The sequence below is a fragment of the Mya arenaria genome, chromosome 17 (genome assembly GCF_026914265.1).
Source record: "Mya arenaria isolate MELC-2E11 chromosome 17, ASM2691426v1".
Lineage (NCBI taxonomy): Eukaryota > Metazoa > Mollusca > Bivalvia > Myida > Myidae > Mya > Mya arenaria.
The window spans coordinates 18,945,999-18,972,443 of NC_069138.1; the positions used below are offsets into that span (position 1 = coordinate 18,945,999).

General features: G+C 33.6%; 1 protein-coding gene across 1 annotated transcript; it reads left to right on the forward strand.

Annotated features, from left to right (window-relative positions):
- Positions 1-542: 542 nt before the first annotated feature.
- On the forward strand, positions 543-26,187 carry LOC128223241 (uncharacterized). Its single transcript, XM_052932532.1, has 8 exons — positions 543-649; positions 13,265-14,097; positions 14,474-14,530; positions 14,632-15,093; positions 15,439-15,507; positions 15,804-16,259; positions 18,086-18,155; positions 25,365-26,187. Exons 1-8 carry the CDS (start codon positions 621-623, stop codon positions 26,185-26,187), a joined length of 2,799 nt encoding a protein of 932 aa, XP_052788492.1. The 5' UTR covers positions 543-620.
- The last annotated feature ends 258 nt before the right edge of the window (positions 26,188-26,445 follow it).

Genomic DNA, 26,445 nt, shown 5'->3' on the forward strand with positions numbered 1-26,445 from the left:
TTTTAAATTGACAACTGTGCGCCTCACTCAATTAGTTTAAACTTTTGTATATTACGATTGTGAAAGAAGCTAGTAATTTTTACATTAAATTAATCACTCTCGTTGGCACAATTTTATGCGAGAGCCTGTCTTGTGGTGTGGGGAAAACCGGAATACCGGGAGGAAACCTGCATTGTTAAAGCCTTCTTAAACACTTGTCAATATATATTTTCTATTTGCCTGTTACAACTGGTTTACATATAAACTTAAACATTTAAATAATTATGTACAAACATAAATGGTTAATTTAGAATACATTTTTAAAACGATCACCACATCGACACAATGTAAATTCTTATTAGGAATATATATAGTAACAACACAAATACTAGTGTTGACAGAAACTGAACTGTTGACTACCTCTGTGTAGTGGAACGGAACGTCGACCGTAGTGGAAACCCTTTTCAATTTTAATATAGATCAGAAAAACCGCTCGTAAAAGTGGATATTTTACCTGTTTGAACGTTTGGTTGCTTACGTAACCACAAATATGTCAATAAACATGATTTCTTTGACTGTATCAGACAAAACTCCTATAGAATTCGTACGTTGGGGATAGATGGGATTTATACTAAAACTTAATGCCAGGGAAACCCGCTCGGAAACAAAGGTGAGAAATAAATAGAAATTTAATTTAGGCAGGGAAGTTGAAACATACCTATTTTTCTCGATGGAACTTTGGTTGAGTTCCTAATGTTAATATAAATAAAGTTTAATGTATATTTTGTCGATCATGGTAATCATGGTTTCTTATACTATATTTGACGGAGCTGACGCACTATAGATGGGATTTATAAAATGTCAGTAATGGCACCAGTTTATAAACATTATTTCAAAAACATATGCCAAAAATAAGGTAAGTTTTGTAAATGATGTACATTTGTATATTCTTACTATAGAATAATATTAAAAACGTTAAACAAATAGGTTTTCTTAAAAATAAAGAAGTAAAAATATATCCGTGATGGAATCCCAGTGTTACATGCATTTAAAGTGATATGTATACAACCGTGACTCGTTTTGTTTCAATGCTTATGTATTAAATGGCAATACATTGATATATATATAGTAAAACATTAAAGACGTATAAGAGACAATACTCACAAAAAGGTACAACTGTTCCTAATAACGTATGGTAAATGTTTAATGATAAAGGTTTTAACGGGCTCACAAGATATGCACATATATGGAAACCCACACAACGATCTCTTTTGTTAAAATGAAGTGTGGATAAACTGCTCGAAATAAATGACAAACCTTGAAGGTGCCAAACCTTTCGAAGGTAAAATATATGATTTCAAATCGGTAGCATTAGTGATGTGAAAGGCGTATGTCTGACCTACTGTTGAAAGAATTAAATTCAAATGTTTGACACTGTTTAAAAAAGCAATCATATTACATTTAAAGTGACCGTGACTCTTATTCAAGATCAATACATTAACATGTTTAACACACATACATTTTGAGTGATAAACCTTTAACTACTTACTAAATAATGCATTGATGGAAAATATAAAAATTTTAAAAACAAGATTGTAACAGTGTATTTAATAGCTGTAAACGTACAAATATTTAATGATTGGTGAATGCTAAAAGATTTACTGTGATTATTACACGGGTGATAAACAAGCGTCAAAAAAGCCATGGACTGAAGGAGGCCCGTCCGAGCCTAAGTTGTCGGTGAGTGATTTGCTGAAGAAAACTAACTCTATATTGTATTCAGAGAATAACGATGATATTGAAAGTGTTTTTGAAGATAGTGTTTTTGAAAAATCCCAAACAGTTAATACCCAGCCGAGCGTAAACGAAGAGATGACGACTAATGGAGATAGTGCACAGAAACAACAAAGGGAGCCCTCAAATGCAGAACTTATGGCATGTTTGCTTACCCTAGATACTAAACTAAACACTGTTGGTAAACGTTTGGATGCCTTAGAGGAAGTAAAGAAAAAGGTCGATGGTTTTGATCTAGAGTTACGGAAGATTTGGGTGGCAATAGCAGACAATAGCAAGATTACAGAAGAGAGAATAAATAAGATAGAGGAGAAAGTGGAGAGTAGCGATTTTTCTGTGGGGCTGCTGAGTGGTAGAGTTACAGATCTAGAGAAGCAGAGGGATGAGTTGAAAGGGGAGATAGTGTACCTGCAAGGTCAATCGATGCGGAGCAACCTGGTGTTTACCGGTATTCCGGAGGAAGCTGAGGGAGTGTTTGAAACGAACGAAATGTCGGAGGAGAAAGTAAGAGTGTTTCTAAAGGAGAAAATGAAAGTGGCAGAAGAATTGGTGAATAAAATAGTGTTCGACAGAGTCCATAGAATGGGTCAGAAGCAAGAGGGGCGAGCGCGTAAGGTTGTGGCCAAATTTCACGAATATAAGGAGAAGGAGATGGTTCGAAAGCAGTGGAAGGCTCTGGAAGGCACGCCGTATTACGTCAACGAGCAGCTGCCGAGAGAAGTGGTCGAGAAAAGAAAGAGACTAACACCGCGAATGAAAGCAGCAAGAGAGCAGGGAAAGAGAGCATGGATTTCGTATGACACTTTGTATATTGACGGCAAGGCACAGAAAGAGTAGGGGCACGAGGGGGGTGAGGTGAAAATATTGTCTTGGAACGTTAACGGTTTATCACAGTCAAAGCTTGATGATAGTGATTTTCTGAGTGTTTTAGTTAAAAATGACATAATATTTATGTACGAGACGTGGTCTTCAGAGGCCACAGACTTAAACATTCCTGGTTATAAAACTCACAATTTATTTAGAAACTTTCAGCATAGGCGAGCGAAAAGATGCAGTGGGGGTATTGCGCTCTTGTATAAAGACGCGATTGCAGATGGTATTGAAATTGTTAAGAACCATTATAATACTATTATTTGGATCAAACTTGATAAAGTGTTTTTTCAATTAGATAAAGACATATATTTGTGTGGCACATACTTATGGGGGGAAGATTCTCCAGCGTATAATATTGTGAACGTCGATCTATTTGAGTTAATAGAGTTAGATATTGAATATTTTCAGGAAATCGGATCTGTTTATGTATTTGGTGATTTTAATTCTAGAACTGGCGTAAAACATGATTTTATTGTTTTTGACCAAACTAATGATTATATTGATCACTCAGACTATGTTCCCGATGAGCACCTTGGTCGGGCCTCTCTCGATAAAAAATGTAATGCCTTCGGGACTAAGCTATTAGATTTGTGTAAGTCTTTGTGTCTAAGAATTGTAAACGGGCGAATTGGGGACGACCACGGGATTGGAGCTTACACATTCGTAAGCAGTAACGGTACATCATTGATAGATTATTTATTGACAAACACCTGTAATTTCTCGTGCATAGCACGCTTTGTCGTTGAACCGATTACTGAATGGAGTGATCACACAGCTTTAAGTTTTTCTTTATGTTGCAATGGTGTGTCAAATGTGAGCGATGTTATGTCGAAAACTAGGTGTTTATGGGAAGACAAGGGTAAAACTGCATTTCGTTCGGGTTTAATAGGACAGCTAACGTATTTATGTGACCTAACGGAAAATATTGATATTTCGAGCAAAGACTCTATAAATAAATTGGTTGAAAATTTTACACGTGTGATTCGCGATGTGGCAGACCCATTATTTTTAAAGAACTTTCATTATAAAGCTGATAATCGCCGTTCAGGTTCACTGTTAAAAAATAAAGAATGGTTTGACACAGAGTGTGAACATGTCAGAAACGTGTATCTTGAGGCAATGCGAGTTTTTAATCGTTGCAAGAGTGACTCAAGTCGGCAATATTTTTGTGAATGCAAGAAAAAGTACAAAGATCTTGTTAAACGAAAAAAATAAAGATGCAAATTGAAAAAGTTGGATAACCTTGAAAAGTTGAAATTTAGTAAACCAAAAGATTTCTGGAAATTTTTCAAAAATGAAAATAATAAAAATGAAAATGGGGGAATATCTTTAGAATCGTTTTACGCATATTTTTCTTCTTTAGAGGAAGATATATTTAAAACGACAAATACAGAAGCAGAAACTTTTTGCGAAACCCACGACTTTAAGGTTCTTGAATCAAATGAGTTCCTTGACAGTAAGATAACATTTGACGAGATTGTCCAGGCTGTTAAAAAACTTAAACGGAACAAGTCATGTGGTGCAGACTATCTATTGAATGAATATTTCATTGAATGTATTGATATTTTGGGACCCTTTGTTGTTGATATTTTTAACGCAGTGTTGGATTCGGGACAGTTCCCTGATCAATGGCGAGACGGCATAATTGTTCCTTTATTTAAATCTGGAAATCAATCTTCAGTCCAGAATTACAGGGGCATCTCGTTGCTTTCCTGTCTTTCAAAATTATTCACAACAGTTATAAACCAACGTATTGTCGCTTTTTGTGATGAAAATAATACCATATCGGATTCTCAGTTTGGGTTTCGCAAAGGGAGTTCAACGGTTGACGCTGTATTTGCATTACACATGCTTGTTCAGAACTTTTTAAATGATAATAAACGATTGTATGTTGCCTTTGTTGACTTAAAGAAGTGTTTTGATAGTATATATAGAAACGGTTTATTTTTTAAATTATATCAACGTGGAATAGATGGTAAAGTTCTTAGGTTAGTAAGAAGTATGTATGATAAGGTAAAGTCCTGTGTTAAAAGCTGTGATAAATTTTCAGACTTTTTCTACTATTCAGTTGGGTTAAGGCAAGGTGAAGTATTATCGCCAATTTTAGTGTCGCTATTTCTAGAGGATCTTGAATTGTACTTGCAGAAAGGAATTGAATCTGGTCTATCAGTAAAAGATATAACACTGATGCTATTCCTCTTCGCTGATGATATGTGTTTGTATGGTGAATCTCCGCAAGAATTGCAAAATAATCTTAATTTGTTACATTCCTATTGTTTAGATTGGGGTTTAGAGGTAAATAGCATGAAAACAAAGGCGATGGTATTTAGAAAAAGGGGTGGCTTACTTAACAATGAGTCATGGACGTATAATGGAAATGAAATAGAGGTTGTTGACAATTTTAATTATTTAGGAACCGTCCTAAAGTATACAGGAAGTTTTGATTTAAATATTGAACATTTAGCGGGAAAATCTCTAAAGGCATTAAATGTACTATTGTGCAATTGTAAGAAAATTCCCCTAAAGCCTAAAACGTTATGTCAATTGTTTGATTCATTCGTTGGGTCTATTTTAGGCTATGTCTGTGAAGTATGGGGGGTCACCAGGTCAAAAGAAATAGAGCGAGTACATTTAAAGTTTTGCAAACGCGTTTTAAATGTTAGGCAAAATTCTTGCACAGCTGGTGTGTATGGTGAATTGGCTAGGTACCCGTTGTATATTTCTAGATTTTATCGAGTTATTAAATATTGGTGTAAAGTTAATGATTCAAATAATATTATATTAAATAGATTATATGAGCTTGGTTTGAGTGATACCGATAGAGGTAAAAGAAATTGGGTGTCAAGTGTAAAGGACTTACTTGACAGATTTGGCTTTTCGGAAGCATTTTATCATTTAGACAGCCGACATGCAAAGCATTTTCCACTAATATTTAAACAACGGGTGATTGATTGTTTTGTGCAAGACTGGAACGGTTCAGTTGAACGAAGCTCAGTGTTGGACGAATACAAACATTTCAAGAAAAGCTTTGAATATGAAACGTATTTAGATGTATTACCGTTTAATTTAAGGTTCTTTGTAACACGGACAAGAATATCAGCTCACTCATTACGAATTCACACTGGAAGGTATGGAAGAAACGCAAGCCCTAGACATGAGAGATTGTGTTTAGTCTGTGGTTCTGGTGACATTGAAGATACTTTTCATTTTATATGTGTATGTCCGTGTTATAACGAACTTAGAATTAAGCATATACCTATAACATTTTATCGTCGTCCTTCCATGTATAAATTCATGAATTTGCTAAGTTCAAGAAATGATAACGTTCTTTTTAGATTATCTTTGTTCATCAAGAATGCTTTAAAAATCAGAATAACAACTATAAATACTGTGTTATGATGAATTTACTGAAAGACAAGCGTAGCTACCAATCTATTAGAGTGGGAGCTATAATGTTTTTTTCAGCAAATTATTATATATTTTTGATATAATTTTATATTCAGAAATTTAAACATTACTTAACTCTCCGTGACAAATGACTATGTGACTTAATGATATTTGGTATATAGGAATTTCAATGTATGACGATGTATGTATGTACAAGTCATTAATAAAATATTGTTCTGTTCTGTTCTGTGATTATTACAGTCTTATATGGTTGAAATACTGTGTTTTCTGCACCATTCTTTCAAACAAGTCTCGGTGTCCTTCATTAGAACCATTGTTTTCGACATTTAGTTATTCTTTTTGGTATACGAAAACAATTGTATTAAGTTTTGTAAATCTTATTTGGGAGTAAGTGTGCATCTTTAGTATTTTAAGCACTGTAATTGAAGGTTAAATGTTCTGACTGTTTATATTAAATGTAAATATATTTATTTCAAATATACAGTAAAAATGCTAATATTTATATTAAAATACTATTCAATACAAAATAATTATTGTATTATCCTTATTTATAGAAAAGAAATTTTGACCAAACATATCAGACATTAAACAAAGTAATGGTTTTCAAATCCCAAAGTATGAATACTTAAAGTTTAACAAACTGACAAATATGGTTAAAAAGACGGGTATTCATGGCAGAGGCTAGACGCACAGGCATTCCAGGTTTTTTTTTAACCAAGCAATAACCATCAAAACTGGAACCAATCAATTGCATTGAATAAAGAAGAAAAATAACAGAAATATGTATTATTAAAATATAATAGTATCACAAAAGCAAGGTTATGACGAACAATGATTTAAACTTAATCATTTACCAGCATTCAACGCCTAGATGCAAATTGCAAGGTATATAAACACTTTATCGGACTCTCTGTGGTAATGTAAATAACAGTGGCGAGGACGTTAAGTTCTGGTATCCCAGTGATTATGTCATATATACACAGCGATATATAAAATTTAATGTGTACTGATTCTTTCAATCAAGTAAATATCATATCCTTATTTACTCTTTGCTTAAGATATTGTACTGTTAGATACTAGTAGTTTATTCTTTTTGTGTACATAGTCACAAAGTAAAATAAGATTTCTCACAAATGCTATTTTCTTTTTATTAGCTCACCTGAGCACAAAGTTTCTTCAATTTGAGCTATTGTGATCGGTCTATGTCCGGCGTCTGTTGTCCATCGTTCGGCGTCAACAATTGGTTATAATCATCATCTTCTCCTAAACCGCTTGGACAATTTTAATGAAACTTCATATGAATGATCTTTGGTTGCTTTGGTGCTTTTTCAGAATTGTACAAAGAGATGAATTCCATGCAGAACTCTGGTTGCCATGGCAAGCTAAAGGAAAAGCCTCAACAATTGGTTATAATCATCTTCTCCTCCTAAACCCCTTGGTCAATTGTAAAGAAATTTCATAGGAATGATCCTTGGTTGGTGCTTTTTCAAAATTGTTCAAAGAAATGAATTCCATGCAGAACTATGGTTGCCATGGCAACCTGAAGGAAAATCGTTAACAATTGGTTATAATCATCTTCTCCTCCTAAACCCCTTGGGACAATTTTAATGAAACTTCATAGGAATAATCCTTGGTTGGTGCTTTTTCAAAATTGTTCAAAGAAATGAATTCCATGCAGAACTCTGGTTTCAATGGCAACCTAAAGGAAAAGTGTCAACAATTGCTTATAATCACCATCTTTTCAAAAACCGCTTTGACAATTTTAATGAAACTTCATAAAAGTGGTCCTTAGTTGGTGCTTTTTCAAAATAGTTCAAAGAAATGAATTTCATGCAGAACTCTTGTTGCTATGGCAGCCTAAAGGAAAAATTACAAAAATATTCTGGCAAATACTATGAGGCCTAGTGCTTAAATATTTAGTGTAGCATTATCAATTGGTTATCTACCATGTTTATTCAAATTATGCCGCTGGAGAAAAATTGGCCTCACCCCGTGGGTTACAAGTTCATTATAAATACATTTTGTTAAAATCTGATGTAAAGTTTACTCTTGAAGCAAGGGCAGCAAGTCTTGCTAAATGGTCTCCCTTTTTGATAAAGATTCCACTTCTTTCTATTATTAGTAACAAGGGAATAGATTTTAAATTTTATTAAGTCTTCAACATCGTAACTTCTAATGTAATTATTGTTCTTTTTTAGGTTCATAGATTCAAATAAATATTATACACTATATTCTTTAGAAGAAATTTCATTTTTACTTAATGATAAATTTAATTATCTGATTTTTCCATTTTTTCCATCTTCATGTAGATTATTGTTAACTTCATGTAGATTATTCTAAGCTACAATCTTATATTCTATGTGGATATTGAATAAGCCTTATATGAAGAAAAAAAAAATTCTTAACATTTGAAGGAAGGTGATGTTGACCTAGATGGAAATTGCGATAATATTAGTTGAAGGTGCTGAATGTGGTCTGATATTTGATTTTGGTGCACTGTTTGTTGTTTGTGTATCTATACTAAAAGTTATTTCAGTGTTCAAGCAATTTAACATAGTTTTGTCAGTGTGCAGGCAATTGAACGAAGTCCTATCAGTGTGCAGGTATGAGAATCAAATTCTGTCAGTGTGCAGCCAATCATCAAGTCCTGTTAGTGTGCAGACAACTGAACAAAATCCTGTCAGTGTTCAGTCAATCACCGAGTCCTGTCAATGTGCAGGAAACTGTGACAAGTCCTGTCAGTGTGCAGGCAACTGTGACAAGTCCTGTCAGTGATTATCCAGGCAACATGTTTGACCAGTATGTTTTTCAATATTCTTTGAGAACAAAATTAATATCAAGCTATATTGATTACAAAGCTTAAACTCTTTTACTCAGGTAGGCGATTTAGGGCCATTATGGCCCTCTTGTTTGATCAAGAATAAGTGTTCCTTTACGGAGTTCATATCTCTAAATAAAACTAACACCTAATAGGTGACCTAATAGCACTCAGACATTGACTTATATATGTGTATATACAATATGATCAATTTAGGAAGCAATTATATTTGCTTTCATCAAACAACATACAAAAAATCGATAATCTTCAGTGATACTTTTTGCTGATGTAAATTACAACAATGGTATAGTTTATAAAATTATTTTATTAACTTAAATCAGTTCAGACAGCTAGACGCTCCGAAGATGAATGAGCTTTTAGCGTATAAGAACACCCGTGCAACACGCCAACTACTGGACATTACATCAAGGAAAATATTTTCTCTTTTTTACGTAAGTTCAAACGTTGAAAAGTATTCTTATAGAAACGGAGGAAATTGATATCCATACACATTTCACTTTGTTCCAATTTAAAAAGAATGTCTTATTGCAAAGACATGGTCAGTTAAAAAGGGCATGTTGAATGTATATTTATGTTAACTCTTTAGCACGAAATACATGTGCATCCTTTTGGAGACCTGAGAAAATAGGTTAATAAAAATTATTAAACACTACAAACATTTGCATTCAAACGTTAAAAGAGTGTTATATCAAAACTATTGTTGTTGTTTTTCGAATTATTGACATAATACGAAAATAAACCGTTTTTTGTGAGGTCATTCTTCATTTACCCCTATCAAACATGGACTACCATTGTTTTTAAACGTAATTTAATGATTTTAGTGGTAAGATATTATCAGGCTGATAATGTTTGCATTTTATTTGCCGCATTGCTAGACGTTCTGTTAGAGCAAGAGTTACTACAATGATATAAAGAGTAATAATTTTATGAGCACATATATGATTTTTTAGAATAGTATACAGGTGTATCTAGTAGGTAATTTTGCATAACAAATACGCAAGACGTTCTTTTGGGTAACAAATTGCCTTTACATATTTACATGTCTTATAGCTCGTATCGTGATGTATTACATTTATTTTAACGCACGCTTATTCTGATTCTGCATTGAAACTTCCACGCCAGACATAAAAGGTTATCAAACATAAAAATTGGCCGTGAACTGCCCATGTTAAGTGCAGAAACCGTCAAAACGAAAACGACAATATAAAATAGGTACAAAAGCGGTACTCTTTGACATAAACACAGTTTCAAGTCACACAAATTTCAGTCATTCAGCTTATACATTAAATAACTTTTTTGTTAGGGCCTCTAGAAACATAGGTTAAAAAACCGACAGAAGCTAACACGTCTGGCCTCTGGGTAGGCGTATTCATATTGCGATAAAGGTGATATAAACTTACATACCAGGTCAAAATATCATCCGAAACCACCAAAATATTTTTAAAAAACGCCATTTTGTTCCGCATCTAACGGTAATATCAGTTATGATTCTGCAGAAATAAATTACGTTGGCCCCTCGTAAAATGGTTTCACCAGTATACGAAATGTGAAGGTATTTATACAGACATGTTCTGGGTAGATAGATCGCAGTGTTTTGGTAGATAGTAAAGTGAAGTTTGATTGAAAATCCCACAAAATTGTCTATAATAGATGGAGTTCCTCTAACAAAGTAATTTGTATTTTATTTCCGATGTCATGTTTGGCAGGAATCATATAAAAACTCACAATGCATACAGAAACATGACTTATGGCATATGACTATAACATGGTTTTGTTCTTTTTTATCTTGACTCTGTAAATTATTTGTTTATACAATTAACAATAACATTGAAACCAGCTATACTTAATAAAAATAATACATATATACAAAGGGTATGTATCTAAAGTGCATTGGATAGTTGGATATTCGCGAATAACCGACTGGAAATTGTCGAATAACTTAATATCAACATCAACATCTAACTCTGATTTTTCGAATCCCCAACTGGCAACTAGCAGGTAGTTGAATATTCCAATCCCCAACTGGCAACTGGTAGGTAGTTGAATATTCGAATCCCCAACTACCAACTACCTTCCAACTTTACCGTAGTCAAACATCAACCACCTAAACTGATTTATAAGAATAGTTGCATATCAGAGAAATCATCGGAACACTTTCTCTTAAAGCAGCACTCTCACAGATTGATCGTTTTGACAACTTTTTATTGTTTGTCTTTGAAGTTTTGCATTAATGCGTAGAATCCAGTGTTTTAAGATTGCTGACGAAAGATCAGATCGCACTTTATCATATTTACTTTCGAAAAAAATGATGTTTTCTGGCTTAAAGCGTTACTAATGCTTTAAGGAAAATGAAATTTTCAGTTGTTTACCAAATATTTTAGATTGTTTCCATGGTGAATTATCTAATATGATTGAACTGAAGACATTAATGCCCAAATCAGCCTATTCTGAGGCATTTTTTTTTTAAAGTTTAAAAACTGACAACCTGTGGGAGTGCAACTTTAATGTGCAGATACATGGAATTTTTGAAGTAGTAATATTATAATGCTATTTATTTATTGATGTCATATTGGCCAAATTATTTGTCCGAGGTCAGCTGCCCGAGCCCGAAGTACAAAGGCCGATACTGCTCAATGAGGGCAAATAACTCGGCCAGTATAATGTCAGCTAATTAAAGAATATTAATTATTACGTATGCTTCGACATATTGGTTAAAAACATTCTAATGCCTTACCTTAGTTATTATTGAAACTTATCTACCATTTTCATTGATAGAGTCTGCTTTTCTAGACTTGACTTTGCTGATTGTGACATGTATCCATTATAGTGACATTGCTTAGACTTATGAATAAAGCACTGTCCAGTCTAAGGAAGCATATGTTTTCGTGATTATTTCTTAATCGTTTGCCGTTTGAAGTACAAAATTGTTTTGACCTTCGTCGTCCATTTTGTCGGTTTCAAAAATTAATTGTGATAAACATCCACCAACAGGTTCAATACAACAGTTGTATCACATTTTATAAAATGTCTGAAGTATTTAATAGGCTAATTATTCCAAATATGTTTTAAACAAGGTACACAATTTTCAAAGTTTTTTTTTTATTTTAAGTTGAATGTCACTATTTTCTAAAAAAAAGTCATAGGACACCAAAGCAGGTGTTTATTTACATCAAACTACTCCGTATTCAATAGCAAAGTACTAAAGTCAGAAACACAGAAAAATGCATAATTCATTGAAACATTTACTTACAACTCCACATTATGCCGTGTGTTCCGACATAGCATTATTCTGTGAAATACTTCTATCTGAAATGCTATAAAACATGGTATGCTAATATATTGTGTAGCTTGGTATGTATTTAAATGACAAAATCGCGAGTATATATTAATTTCCTGTCATGTACGTTTTCCGTTTTTAGTATGCCTCCTTGTTGATTCTTTTAGGATATATCTTATTTATAAAGAATCTAATTTATTTATGTATTTTTGATGTTTTTAGTATAGCACATAAATGAATAACTATTCTATAATATATGAAAACTATCGTTTCATTTAAACTATAAAAGTGCTGATATGATATCGATGTCACCATACTTATTTTTGTCACATCAAAGCCGCATTCAAACAGTTACGCTTAAGTAGGTGCAGTGGAAAATAAGCAGCGACACTCAACATAGTAAACTATGCACAAAACAACACAATCCTTTCTTCACATTCGTCTTTATATAAAACCTTATTAACATACGCTGTATGTGAACGTTTGCATTGCTTCAGGCGATTGATGAATAGTTCGAATTACAATTTGTATATAAAGTAAAAACGAATCATGAATGGGGGCCGTAAATGTTATCTAAAGTGACGAAGTCAAATATCCATACTTTGCAGTCATCTGTACATGATGAATGTTGAAAGCATTTATTAAACGGTTTAGGAAGTTTTTGACAAAAATAATTTATAACATTCAATTCCATATACAAAGTAATAATTAAAAATGTTCATAATTTTGGTCAAAACTAAGGAAGTACAATTATTTCCTGTACAATCATCTTCACATGGTGCCTGATCACTTGTATCAAGTTAAAGCCATCCTTATCTTGATGGAAGTTAGACACACAAACTAGTTTCACTATATTACAATGAAGCAATAACATAGGATCATAAATAATTAGAAATCCAAAGAGTAAAGTCAATTAGTTCAGCACTTAATATTAGGCCATACCGCGGCAATGTGGTTCCAATGCTAACTTATTAGAATCATACAATAAATTAACATTATCGTATTTATCATTTCACAGCCAAATTAAAGTCAATTTTAATAAGTTCAATTGATGCAATACATGTAGTATGAGGTTTTACTAAATTCAATTTCAGCACAATGTCTGAAAACTACTACAGATTACTTAAACTTCTCGTGGAACCATGCACACGTGTTCTACTTGAACTTTTGGAAACATTTGCAAGAAATGACCTCGTAACAGCTGGACAACCCTTTACTAGCATAGAAGCTTATATTAGCACAAAGAAGACATTTCTTAAATCCAAACTAGGAAAGGACCAGTTTAGAACCGTTTATCCTCATAGTGGTGCTGTAGATGCAAAAAAATGGGACATTTCAGTTTTATGCTCTCTGTCGATTGTCCTTTTCATCCCACAAGGACATTATTTGCATACCCATATAACCTCAATAAGATCGGAAAGGAACAGCTTGTCACATAAAACTTCCACAACGGATATACTCGATTCTGAGTTCACTAGAATATGGGTTGCCTTGAAATCAAATATTTTGTGTGTTGCTAATTCCGCAAAGGGTTCGACGTTTCAAACAAAGATATCAGAGGAGATAGACGTCTTGGAAACAAGTGCCATTGATCCCGTCAGCAGATTGAAATTGCTAGAAACATGGAACGAAACATTAACAAAGTCTTTTAATGGGAACATGCTGTTATTGCAAAGAAAGATTTCGGGACAAACTGGCGTAATGCGACAGTTAAGTAAAAGAGTGAACGTCCACAAAAGCATAACTGTTCGTCTAAGAAGCAACTTTGAATCATTGGATAAGTCCAGCAAGGTCATGTGCAGAACAATTAAAAAACAAAAGGTGAAAATAGAACAAATGCATGAAAAGATTGTTATCCTGAAAGAAACGAGTGAAAACAGTTCTCTTATCTTAAATAAGACTGTGACGAAGAGAAGGAGTCTAATAGGTAAAGTGGATTTGGTTGTTCCTTTTTTATTTTGTTTCACTTGGAAATTACTTAAACGTATGAACATTGAAACGCTGTGTATAAATCCTGGATTGAAAAATAAATAATTAATAGGATAATTAACATTTTTTCCATATTTATGAAAAACCTCGAGTTGTGTTATTAGGATGTTGAATTTATATAAAATCGTTAGAAACATTTATTTCTGAGTTTAATGAAATGTCTATAATTCCTCCTTACATAATTTAGAACCGTAAACGTTAGACACATTCTCCAACTCTCCTGCTCTGATTAATGAGAATCTTTAACAATGCGTTGTTGTGTCGTCGTCATGATAATTATATTGTATATTTATAGTTTGCTTTTATTGTTCAAGGCGGGAAAATATGTAAAAGCATGCGGACTGAAAACAAATATGAAGAACGTTTTAAAGGTAAATATATCTGACGTGTAGTTTTTCTGTCGTTTATCAGTATACTCATTTGAAAGTATTTGAACAGGTATTTGTAACAAGTTATTTGGTGTATTTTTCAGAACGCTTTCATTCAACATTAGATCGGTGTTTACCAGACGACTTTAATCCACCAAAACAGATAGACACCATTGTAGATAACCTCACAACCAGGCGCTTTGTGGTAGTTTCTGGTCATGAAAACACTGTTTATCTTCAAACGGCTTTAAAGGCAATTAAAAGCATGAAATATGACGAAAACAGGTGCGTTCAGCTGACAAATGCTGCAGACTGGATCCACATTGAACCCGACGAAATAAGTCTTGTGCTGTTTAAAGATCCGTTTGGTGGTTTCTTCTTTGATAAGAAACGGTCAAAGGTTATGATAGACGAGTTGGATGAAATAAAGGAAAGTAGGGAACGTAAGTACGATATTGTCATAGTTACCCGACAAGAAAGGCTCCATGATGTCCACTCAACGTTGGGATTTCGATTACCAAGTGTTGTCGAAGTGAAAGAGCTTAATCTTGACAATACCAATTCACGTAAGTAACAAGTAAATTCATGACACATGGAAGCACATAATTTACATATTGATCAATACTGTGGTAATGTAATTAAACACAATATATTTAGTAATCCAAGGGGCAAAACTTGATCATGATAACAAACATGACTTTCATTTATACTACAGTTTGGATTTACTAATAGTCTTAAAATATATTGATAACGTTTAAACGTCGTTTCCTGTGTATGTATGATGCGTTCATAAAATTTAAATGTTTCGAATAATTTATCATTGCGTTTGAATTAATTATCAGTATGAGTACTATTTTCACTTTCTTCTCTATTGCAATGACATATTCACAACAAATGCATATTCTTTTCAGTACAAACAAGTCCTTCTACTTCTGCAGAACCAAGAGGTAAACTCGACAAGTGCTTCAACAATCTGACTGGTAAGAAAACATGCAATAGACTATATTATTTTGTAGTGTTTTCCTAATAAAAAGGTTTTCGGTGTTTTATTAATATTACAAACAATCTGATGCTTCAGACAAAACAGAACATTTGCATTAATGGTTTACACAATATCTAGCACGTTCTGTTCACCATTAGAACCGCAGTTTCCGGTAACAAGAAACTATAACGTTATGCTGTTTGGTTACATCATATTTCAAAAGACCCTATCTGTTTACGGCGGTTTGTATTCGGTTAAAAAGGAATACATAAGCAAGAATTCTTAATATTGCAGAACTTACAGTTTGCTACCGTAATCAACGAAATCCGATTCCAGATGATGAAGTGATTTCAGAACATGTAGAAAACTGTCGTCAAAAACTCAAAGATGAGCACTGGCTCTTTTTGCTGGGAACCGATCATGACCTGATAAAGAATATTGCGCTTGAAATTGCCGACTCTTACGGAGAGAATGAGTACTTTATGTTGACGAATCCAGATCACATTTTACATTTTGATGTAAAACGGACAAACCTACTTGTAATCGAACATTTTGCCGGCAGATACCGGTTTGAAAGCTATAAAGCCCATAAATGGCTCGAAACGTTTGACCACATATCTGCTATGAGTTGCAGTGGGCAGCTTGATGTCATTGTTACGTCGGGCCAAGACCAAATGAAAGGATGTGTCGAAGAATTTGGTGAACTTCCACTCTTTAGACATGTCATAGATGTTACCAATAAAACCAAAGGTAATTTTCCCATATCTTATGCTGCAGGCATGAATATTACGAACGTGTTTATATCAAGCGCGTTTTATTTATAATTCTAAAACCGTTAAAAATGAATAAAAAATAAACTGTCTATTCAGTTTCCTTCTAGTCCGGCAGCGGGAGTATAGATGACTGTCTGACTGTATAAAACAACATGTTTTGCATATTCTGCTAGCCTAAATTCCATCATATTACAATCATAGTGATGACCTATAGCTTCTGAAAATGATATATTCGAGATGACACCCAAGATGACTGCCAGGAATATCAGATATATATATATTTAACATTATAATAACCGGTTTTTGGAAATTCCTGAAATGTGTAATTCTATATAAAAAATATAACTTGGCTTCAAAAGTAGCTGCCAAATGTACGTATTATTTTTATTTCTAATGAACTAATCAATTTGCTTTAATGGTTTGTCAGAAATTATATTAATGAAATTATATTGAATAAAGATATACTACTAGTATAGAGCATTCATACAGCATTTGTACAAGATTAAAATGATAATGGCGTACAATTATAGCACTGGATTTGGTATTTGGTCAAAAAGTATCAAGCCTGATACACATTTTACATTGAACACTTAAACCTATTTATAAAGCATTCTTGACCGCACAAAGTTCAATAAGGCGTCGAAGATGGCCGCTTAAGTATATTAAATAGAGCGTGTACTGTCAAATAAGCGTATTTTTTTTAATTATAATTTAGAGTGATATTTGAATTTTGACGCATTCGTAATTTAAAAACTCAAATATATTTAAATGAATAATTTACTAAAAAGTCACTATTTGCTAGTAATCCTTCTTCACCCATTCTGTAAATAGAACGACATGACTGTAACTGGAAAAAGTTTATTAAATGACGTTACAATAACGCGGGAAAAGATCAACCACTTTTAAATGTAAAATTGAAACGCTTATGGCAACAATACATTTAACATATCATAATTTAACACTTCCTAAACAGTTGATTTATTTTTACGGGACCTGCTGACACAATACAAACAATAACAAGATCAACAATTCCCACGTATAGTTATATACATATTGTTATGCGATGAATTTTGATCCGAACATATCCAAAGATGTTGCGTTCATCGGATGGTGACTGCAATTGCCGAAAGGCAGTTCATTTAAGGAATGCAAGTTGAGGTGTAAATATTAACTGATAACTGACCCCATAAAGTGTGTACCATTTTTTAAGTTTTTCCTGAAATAATGTTCATGATGTCGAATAAAAACTAAATATGTTACAACTTTTTAAAGAGTTCCTATTGGTATTATATTGGACGTCATTTTGAAATGATTTTGTTTAAAATGATTATAGAATGTTTTTATATTTGTTATAACTACACAAAAACATTAATGTGATTTATGACCAGCCAGCAAAGCAAAAGGAGAAACTCATTAGGAATTTAACAGTTTCAAACATTCGGCAGCCATCTGGTGTGTTGAATTTTCATATGATCTGTAATGCCTCCCTTATATACACTTACAGATAATATTAGTGGTTAAACGAAATAAGAAATGATTTCCACCCATATGTCAATGTTCGTGGTCATATTTGTATGAATATTGTACATTTAAAACAACATTTACAAGTGGTTGTCTTGGCCGCCATTTGGATATCTCATTTCCACCAAAGTTTCTTAAGGCCATCAATCTGAGTATTGTATTAGAAGGTTTATGCAAAACATTTTTTTTTTAATACAACCATGCAATGTTCGACTAAAATATCCCATTTGGCAGCCGCGCTATTTGTCACAGGTGTTGTTACAATTATGCTTATTTTTACAGTTTCTTCATTGGGCTCTACACAAAGATTGGTGAAGAAGGGACGGAAGAAGAAAACATCAACTAATGTGAAGTATTCAAAAGTTTAGTAATGCTAGTATTGAGACACCTGATTTACCTTTGTATGATCACAACAAAATATAAATGGTAATATTCAAATATTGAGGGTTAAGGCGATGGCTCGTCTCTGTTTTTGTCTTATCGGCCGCGTATGCAATCCCAACCTAGGCATTCATGTACACTTCGTATTTTGGTTAAAAACAAAATTTCGTACAAAACTTAGAAAAGAAGTTATAATGCGTTGTCAGAAAATGGTTAACAATGATTTATAACATGAATTGCATTCTTTTTTCCGAATTTTTAAGAACAAGGTAAGAATGTCAGATTCTATAAAATCCCGTTTATTCACCAGTTACATCTGGTTAATAGTATGCATTTGGTAAAATGTTTAAAAAAATGAAATACGTACCAGAAATTTTATTTTCAACACAACGTTGATGAACTTATATGAAATGTTTTCCGAGAACTTTCGCTTGGCTTATCAAAAAATACTAGTTTCTTCAATGGAAACCGACTCAGAAGTAATGAAATTCAGCTTATAACTGAGTAGAAAATTAAGATTTGAGAAATCAATCAAATCTGAGTGTCATGACTACTCGGAATAGTTTCACTATTAATTAGCGTAAGATACTCATCTTCATCTTATAATGTTGACGGTTGCTTGGTGTTCTTTTAAAGCTGCACCTCGCAGATTGAACTTTAGATAAGTTTTTTTTTTCTTTTTTGTCTTGGAACGAGCCATTTTTTGCGAAAATCCATGGAAACCAGTGATATAAGACTGCTGACAAAATATTAAATAGCAGATTTTTATATTTAAGTTCAAAAATTGATGTGTTATGCTTTTTTCATAAACCGCGATAAAACATTAATTTTCAAACGGAAATATGAAAATATACGATCAGATTTTTTGTCAGCAATCATACATCATTGGTTTGCAGATGTTTACCAAAAACAAATTGCTCTTTCCAAGACAAAACATAAAAAAGTTGTAAAAATGGTATATCTGTGAGAGTGCAGCTTTAAGTAAAACGCTTACATTTGGTATCGCAAACACTGACAGAGCAGCGCCATTTTTCCGCGGTACATGCGTTGTAGAAATGTAGTACACGGTACAATTGAAAACAACAACAAAATATATACGATCGTTTTAGGTCCGTATGTAAGTAAAATGAAGAATGAGATTATATAAATATCACAACATGACATCAGTAGAGAGCGACGAACGTTTTGACGATGTTGAATATTTCCAATTAAGCAAACAAGATTCCATTTTACATACGGAGTTTTATTGATATATTCACACTTATATATAATTGGCATGTCATAACTGATTATACTTATAGCTGCAATCTCACAGATTGATCGTTTTGACAGTGTGTGTTTTGCCTTAAAATAAGCAAATTTTAAAGTCAATGTCTGGAAACCAGAAATACTAACATACTGACTAATGATAAGTTCGAAGTTATCATATTTACATTCGAAAATTTATCTTTTATGGCTAAAAGCGTTATAAACGCTTTAAGAAAAATACAGTTTTCGGCAGTTTTACACATAATTGAGATCTGTTCAATTGTGAGTTATATAATTGAATTAAAAGCATTTATGCCAAAACCAGCCGATTCTGGGATAAAAAAAGTGTCAAAACTGAAAATCTGTGAGAGTGCAGCTATAAACACAAACAAGTAAATATTATTATACATTCCGATCCATGATTGCTCGAATAAATGTGTATATTCATCTTAATCTATAACAAACAAAAATGAACATTTAATTAGAGCATGTAATGATATAAGTCCAACAGGTATGACTTCTCAGAAATAAATACATGTATTGAACTCTTTTGCAAAACAATGTTTTGAAATGAAAAATAATTGTGTTTCATTGAAACTCATTAATTGATTGCTTCACGTAATGTATAAGTATGTAGGTTCGTTTTTATTCCACGACTGTTGTTTTAATTCCACGACTTTCGGGTCTTCTCTTACATAATAACACCTAAACATTCCATATGTTGAATTAGTTGCCATTTTAATTTTAGAAGTTAAATCTTTTTTATGTATCTTGTACAGCTAATGTCCACATCAAGGACGACCTTATGACATGAACAAATTAGCTAGAAGATATTTGTTGTAATGTGTTAAGAACAAGCTCTTTAGAAATTTAAGTTATAACGACTCATGAACACTACATTGCATTTAACGTTATTATATAACTTATGAACAAACTCAAAAGCAGGTAAACGTTAGAATTGCTCATGAACAAAGTCATGACCAAAAACAAATTTAAAAGCAGGTAAACTTTAGAATGGCTTATAAACAAGGTCAAAAGAAGGTAAATGTTAGCATTACTTATGAAAAATCTCATAAGCAGGTAAATATAAGCATGACGCATAGACAAGCTCAAAAGCTTGTACAAGATGGCATGACAAATGAACAAACATATAAGCAGGTTTATATAAGATTAACTCATAAACAAAGTCCTAAACCAGGTAAACGTTAACATGACTCATGAACAAACTCGTTAGCAGGTAAAAGTAAGCATGACTCTTTAAGTCATAAGCAGGAACATACTCAAAAGCAGATAAACGTGAGTATAACGCACAAACAAAAGCAAAAACAAACTTAAAATCATGTAATTGTTAGAATGACTCACGTAAAAGCTCAGTAGCAGGTAAATGTTGGCTTGCCTTATGAACAAACCCATAACGAGGCAAACGTTAGTATGACTCATGGACAAACTCATAAGCAGGTAATCGGTTGCATGACTCATGTACAAACACATAAGCAGGAAATCGGTAGCATGACTCATGAACAAACACATAAGCAGGAAATTGGTAGCATGACTCATGAACAAACACATAAGCAGGAAATTGGTAGCATGACTCATGTACAAACACATAAGCAGGAAATCGGTAGCCTGACTCATGAACAAACACATAAGCAGGAAATCGGTAGCATGACTCATGAACAAACACATAAGCAGGAAATCGGTAGCATGACTCATGAACAAACACATAAGCAGGTAATCGGTAGCATGACTCATGAACAAACACATAAGCAGGTAATCGGTAGCATGACTCATAAACAAAGTTATAAGCAGTTAAATGTGAGTATGACTCATAAACAAAATCATAAGCAGAAACTTAAACGCAGAAAAATGATAGAATGACTTACGAACAAACTCAGAAGCAGTTTATCGTTAGCAAGACTTATGAACAAAGTCATAATCAGTTAAACGTTTGCATGACTCATAAACAAAGTCTATATAAAAATATATAGTGTAGAAAACAAATTTAACCTAACCGAAGAGTGTAATGCAAACAAACACAACTTAATTCTGATTCTTTAGACACAAATAACAAGAGTATTGAATCATTACATTTTAACATGTTTCTTATACAGTCAAACCTGTATTAAGTGGCCACCCGTGAGAAATGATCAAAGTGGCTGCTTAAGACAGGTGGCCACTTAATCCAGGTTTGACATTTCTGCAATTTAGCTATATTCAGAGATGGAGTATGTATCTTAACCACCACCTCACACCACAATCAATAACATCTGTATCAATATTATTGAAGAAGGTTGAATACAAATACATTTGTATAGATAAAATAACTTTATTTCAAATTTATAAATAAAATACATTAGATAAATGTCGATACAAGGCATAAACAAATCACACAACATATCAGTCTACACATTTACACAACTACATGTACATACACATGTTTGAGTTCTTTTTTTAAAGTAATCGGTGCATTATATAAATGTTAATGCAAAGCATAAACAAAACACACCACAGATCAGTCTATTAGTCTACACATTTACACAACTTCATGTACATACACATTTTAGTTAACTTTTTCCGATCTTTCCTTCCACAGTCTGCCACGGCTGCCATACAGAATTTGGATTTAACAATTAGTAAGAACACAAATATATTGGTCTGTATGCCTGCGCCCGACACTAACAGTGTAAACTTACAGTTTATTTTGTATTGATTTATGTCTATAACTACAAGCGATACCAGGGTTGGGGGGGGGGGCACCTCAAAACGATTGAATTTACTTTTTAAATCAGTAACGAAAAAAAATATCATAATACACGCTAAAAATGCACAACTTCGGACTTTAAATTGTTAAAATGATCATGGGTGATTGTCCCCTACCCCCCCCCCCCCCCCAGCTACTTTTGATAAATAAATAAATTTTGGTTCTCAGGAAGGGATTAATATTATGAGGTTACGCTTTTTACATCAAATCCTGGATCCGCACCTGTATACATATATGCGCTAAGCCAAAGGTACAAATACCATAGTTCTGAAAATGTTATTTAAGTTCATTACATTTTTTTTTAAATCACCTAAGCATAAGGTGCTTGGTGGGAGTTATTTTAATGAGGGCGATTGTCCGTCGTTGTCCGTCAGTCAATATTTTTATTCAAACATTTTTTCTCATTAACTACAGGGACAATTTCAACCAAACTGCACAGGAATGTTTCTTGTGTTATCTTTTTCCAGGTTCCTCCCTTTAAGGTTGTTCCATGCAGAACTCTGGTTACCATAGCAACCGATAGAAAAACTTCTCATAAACCACTTGCCTGATTTCAACATTTCACAGAAATAAGGTGTCCTTTTATCAAATTCCTTCAGCACATGTTGATTCGTAAAACATGCATGGCCGCCAGGTGGCAGGGCTACATTTTACTGTTTTTTTTTAATTGAGAACTTTTAAAATCTACTCGGAATCCGCTAACCTAATTTTAATATAATCTCACAGAACTGTTCTTTATGTTACCCTTTTTCAAATTCCTTCATCCCATGTTGATTCCTAAAAGAACATGGCCGCCAGGGAACGGGACTACTTTACTCTATATGTCTATATGGAAAAGTTTGAAAATCTTCCCTTCTGAAACTATTCGACCGATTTCAAAATAATTTGTGTTCCTAAGGTGATCCTCTGTTAAATTCCTTCACGCCATATTGATTAATAAAAAAAACATTGGTTGCATGCTATATGTCTATATCGAAATTTAGAAAACCATTCGACCCCATTTCAAAATAATTTCACAATAATGTTCCTAAGACGACCATATATCAAATTCCTTCAACCCATTGTGATTCATAAAATACATAGCCACCAGGGGCGGCCCTGGTTTTCACTATATGTCCATATTGAAATTTTTGAAGCTCTTTTTTCAGAAACAGTTGGCCCGATTTCAAAATGTTTTCACTGAAAGGTTCCTAAGGTTATCGTTTTATCAATTTATTTTCTCTTTTTTGCCGTTTTAGTTTGTTTTGTTTTTACAATGATTGTATTGTTTTACAATCATTGAAGGTATTAACTTCAAACTTCATGAGCTTCTCCGCAGTAACAATGCGCACTTTTGTGACAAGGTATATAAATCCAACTTAAATTTTAATCAAGAGTTTGTTTGGGCGTGCGGCGTCCAGTATTTTGTCGCATCAATAACTTAAGAACCCTTTGTCAGGTGAGCGATTTATGGCCATCTTTGTCCTCTTGTATAAACATGTGAAACATTAAAGTGGACGCTTTTCAAATTAATATTAAAATTGCTATGTAAAAGTGTCTATTCTGAGAGCCTTACAAGTTTCAAAAAGTTAATAATGTGCTGGCATTCGGAACACCTCGGTCAGTTTCCATCAAAAACAACCTCGGATGCATGCCGTGAATAGAAGTAGGTCGTAAAATTTTACATAATATTATTTATTTATTATAGTATCTTAACTATGTATAAATTGCTTGCCAGTGAAAAGAGTGTTATTGCATAAATTAATTAAGATTTCCTAGGGTGAAGTCATTTATGCACCAGTCAATTGTAACCAAGCCCCCCTCCCCGGTCCGGGGGTATACCGGGGATAGCCGGGAAAATGGGCCGTTTTTACCTTTCAGGTGGCCCCGCAGTGCCGGGTGAATGCGGTGGTTTTGTCTTCGCACTCAATATAGCGGGGAATGGGCCTACCCTAAGGTCCCTTTGGTGCGGGGGCATTTGGCGGGGATTTAACCATCAGTCCATCCTCGCAGGGCGGGGATTTTAGCCGCGGTTGGCTGGACCGTAAGTCAAAGTCCCCGCTTATGGGGGGGGGGGGGGCAGTGAGTACAAATGACTGGTGCATTAGTTTAACTGCCAAATTGAAATTACTACGCGATCCACTTGCCATCGTTGAATGTAAAGATTTCTGACATTGTAAACCGTCTATAAACATCAGAGTTTGTTTCCAATGGAAACTGGCTGAGGAGTTCCGAATGAATGTGCTAGTTCTTTTGTTCGATAATTATATTTTTTTCTGCGATTTAAAATATGAGACCTGCCGCTTTACGTCGAATAATGCGTATGTCTTTTAAATAAATAAATAAGTAAATAAATAAAAAAATATAAAACTAATTATCTTATAATAATAATAATAATAATAATAATAATAATAATAATAATACAAATAAAAATAATAATAAGTTATTGTCCTTTGTTATTTTACAGGCAAAGTTGATACTGTTCTAATATCATCATCATCATCATCATCATCATCATCATCATCATCATCATTGTTATTATTATTATTATTATTATTATTATTATTATTATTATTATTATTATTATTATTATTATTATTATTATAAGAAAATTATTGATGAACGGAATGACATGTCAGCTGTTGTATAATTTCATCACTGTTAGAACGTCATATTTATCAAGTCGCAGCAAACAAGTGTATCATCTTTTTTCGAAACTTCAAAATCTCATTTGAGCTGAAGTTTAATGATTATCCCAGACTGCTTCTTATACCATTGGCAAGTCATGGTGTATTGGTCGTACTTCGAGTTCGCAAGTATTGATCAAATATTCCCCATAAAGTCTGACCCTTTTGGCCCCACTGTCATTAGGACAATAGGCTTTTAATTCAAGGTCGTAGTTAATGGAACACAAACCTCATTGAAGGTATATCTGATGTTTCCAAAATGTGGGACTTTTATGCCTTTTTCGCCCAAATAGATATACTTTGTGACCTTTTCTTATCCAATGTTGATAAAATATTGGGCGATTATTATCAAGTAAATTTTCATTATTATAGCCACGATTATTATTACTAGTATAATTTATTTGTATTAAATAACTTTAACTATTATCATTATGTTACTATTGTCATGAGTATTAATTATTATTATTATTTATTATATATGTTGTGTAATATTATTATTTAATAGCTCCGTCACAGATCTTCCTACACTGACGAAGATGACAAAGATGTTTTCTGAAGACGAGGGCGATAAAGAATGGTACATACAGGATATAACTATCGTGGAGGAAAGGTTCATGGTGGCTAGTGACTGGGGTTCTGATTGTTTGCGATGTTTCGATTTGGACATCGGTAAACAAGTAGGACGGTATAACATGAAATCCAGTCCATATAGTATAACGACATTACCTGGCAGTTGCGTGGCAGTTACACTTCGAAATGAAGAAATTCATTTTATTAAAGTCTCGCAGTCAGCACAAATGTCGTTCCAGAGACGAATAAATGGTGGTGACGGATGTTTAGGAATTGTGTACAGCGACAACAAACTAATTGTGTCTTACGATGATCCACACGGTAAAGTACAGGTTCTAGATATGGATGGTGACATCTTAAAGGTTTTCGAGAAAAATGATAACGGTGAACAATTGTTCACTAAGCCTTGGGGTCTGGCAGTGAGTCCCGACAATAGCACCATATACGTTAGTGACAGAGTGATGGGAACTGTGACTGCCCTCAGCCAGGATGGCCGTGTCCTCAGTGTTCTGAAGAACCATGACAATCTAAGATACCCTACAGGTGCCACTATAGACAATGCGGGTCGTATGTACGTGTGCAGTATGTGGACCAAAACTGTGTGCATGGTGTCCCAGGAGACCGGCACCGTAACCAAGCTGCTAGGAGAAGAGAACGGCCTGTCGTATCCAACGAGTATAGCGGTCTGTGATAAAAGACGTCGTATGTACATTACGCAAAATGAGAGCAGTTTGATTCAAGTGTATAACATAGAATAGATACCAGTCGATAAATATATTGACTGTATATCTGAGATCGCGTGTGGTAGCAGTGATTAAAATATAATAGATGCTTATTATTAAGTATATTGACTGTACATCATCATATATCGAGTGTGGTATATGCACACCCACACACGCGGAAATATCTCAACAACTTTTGTCAGTGATTTATGTTATTACAAGTATATTCATTCATCTTCAACAATGCGTGATGGTCCCTTTGTCTTTTATTTATAGGTGTATCCCTTGTGTCAT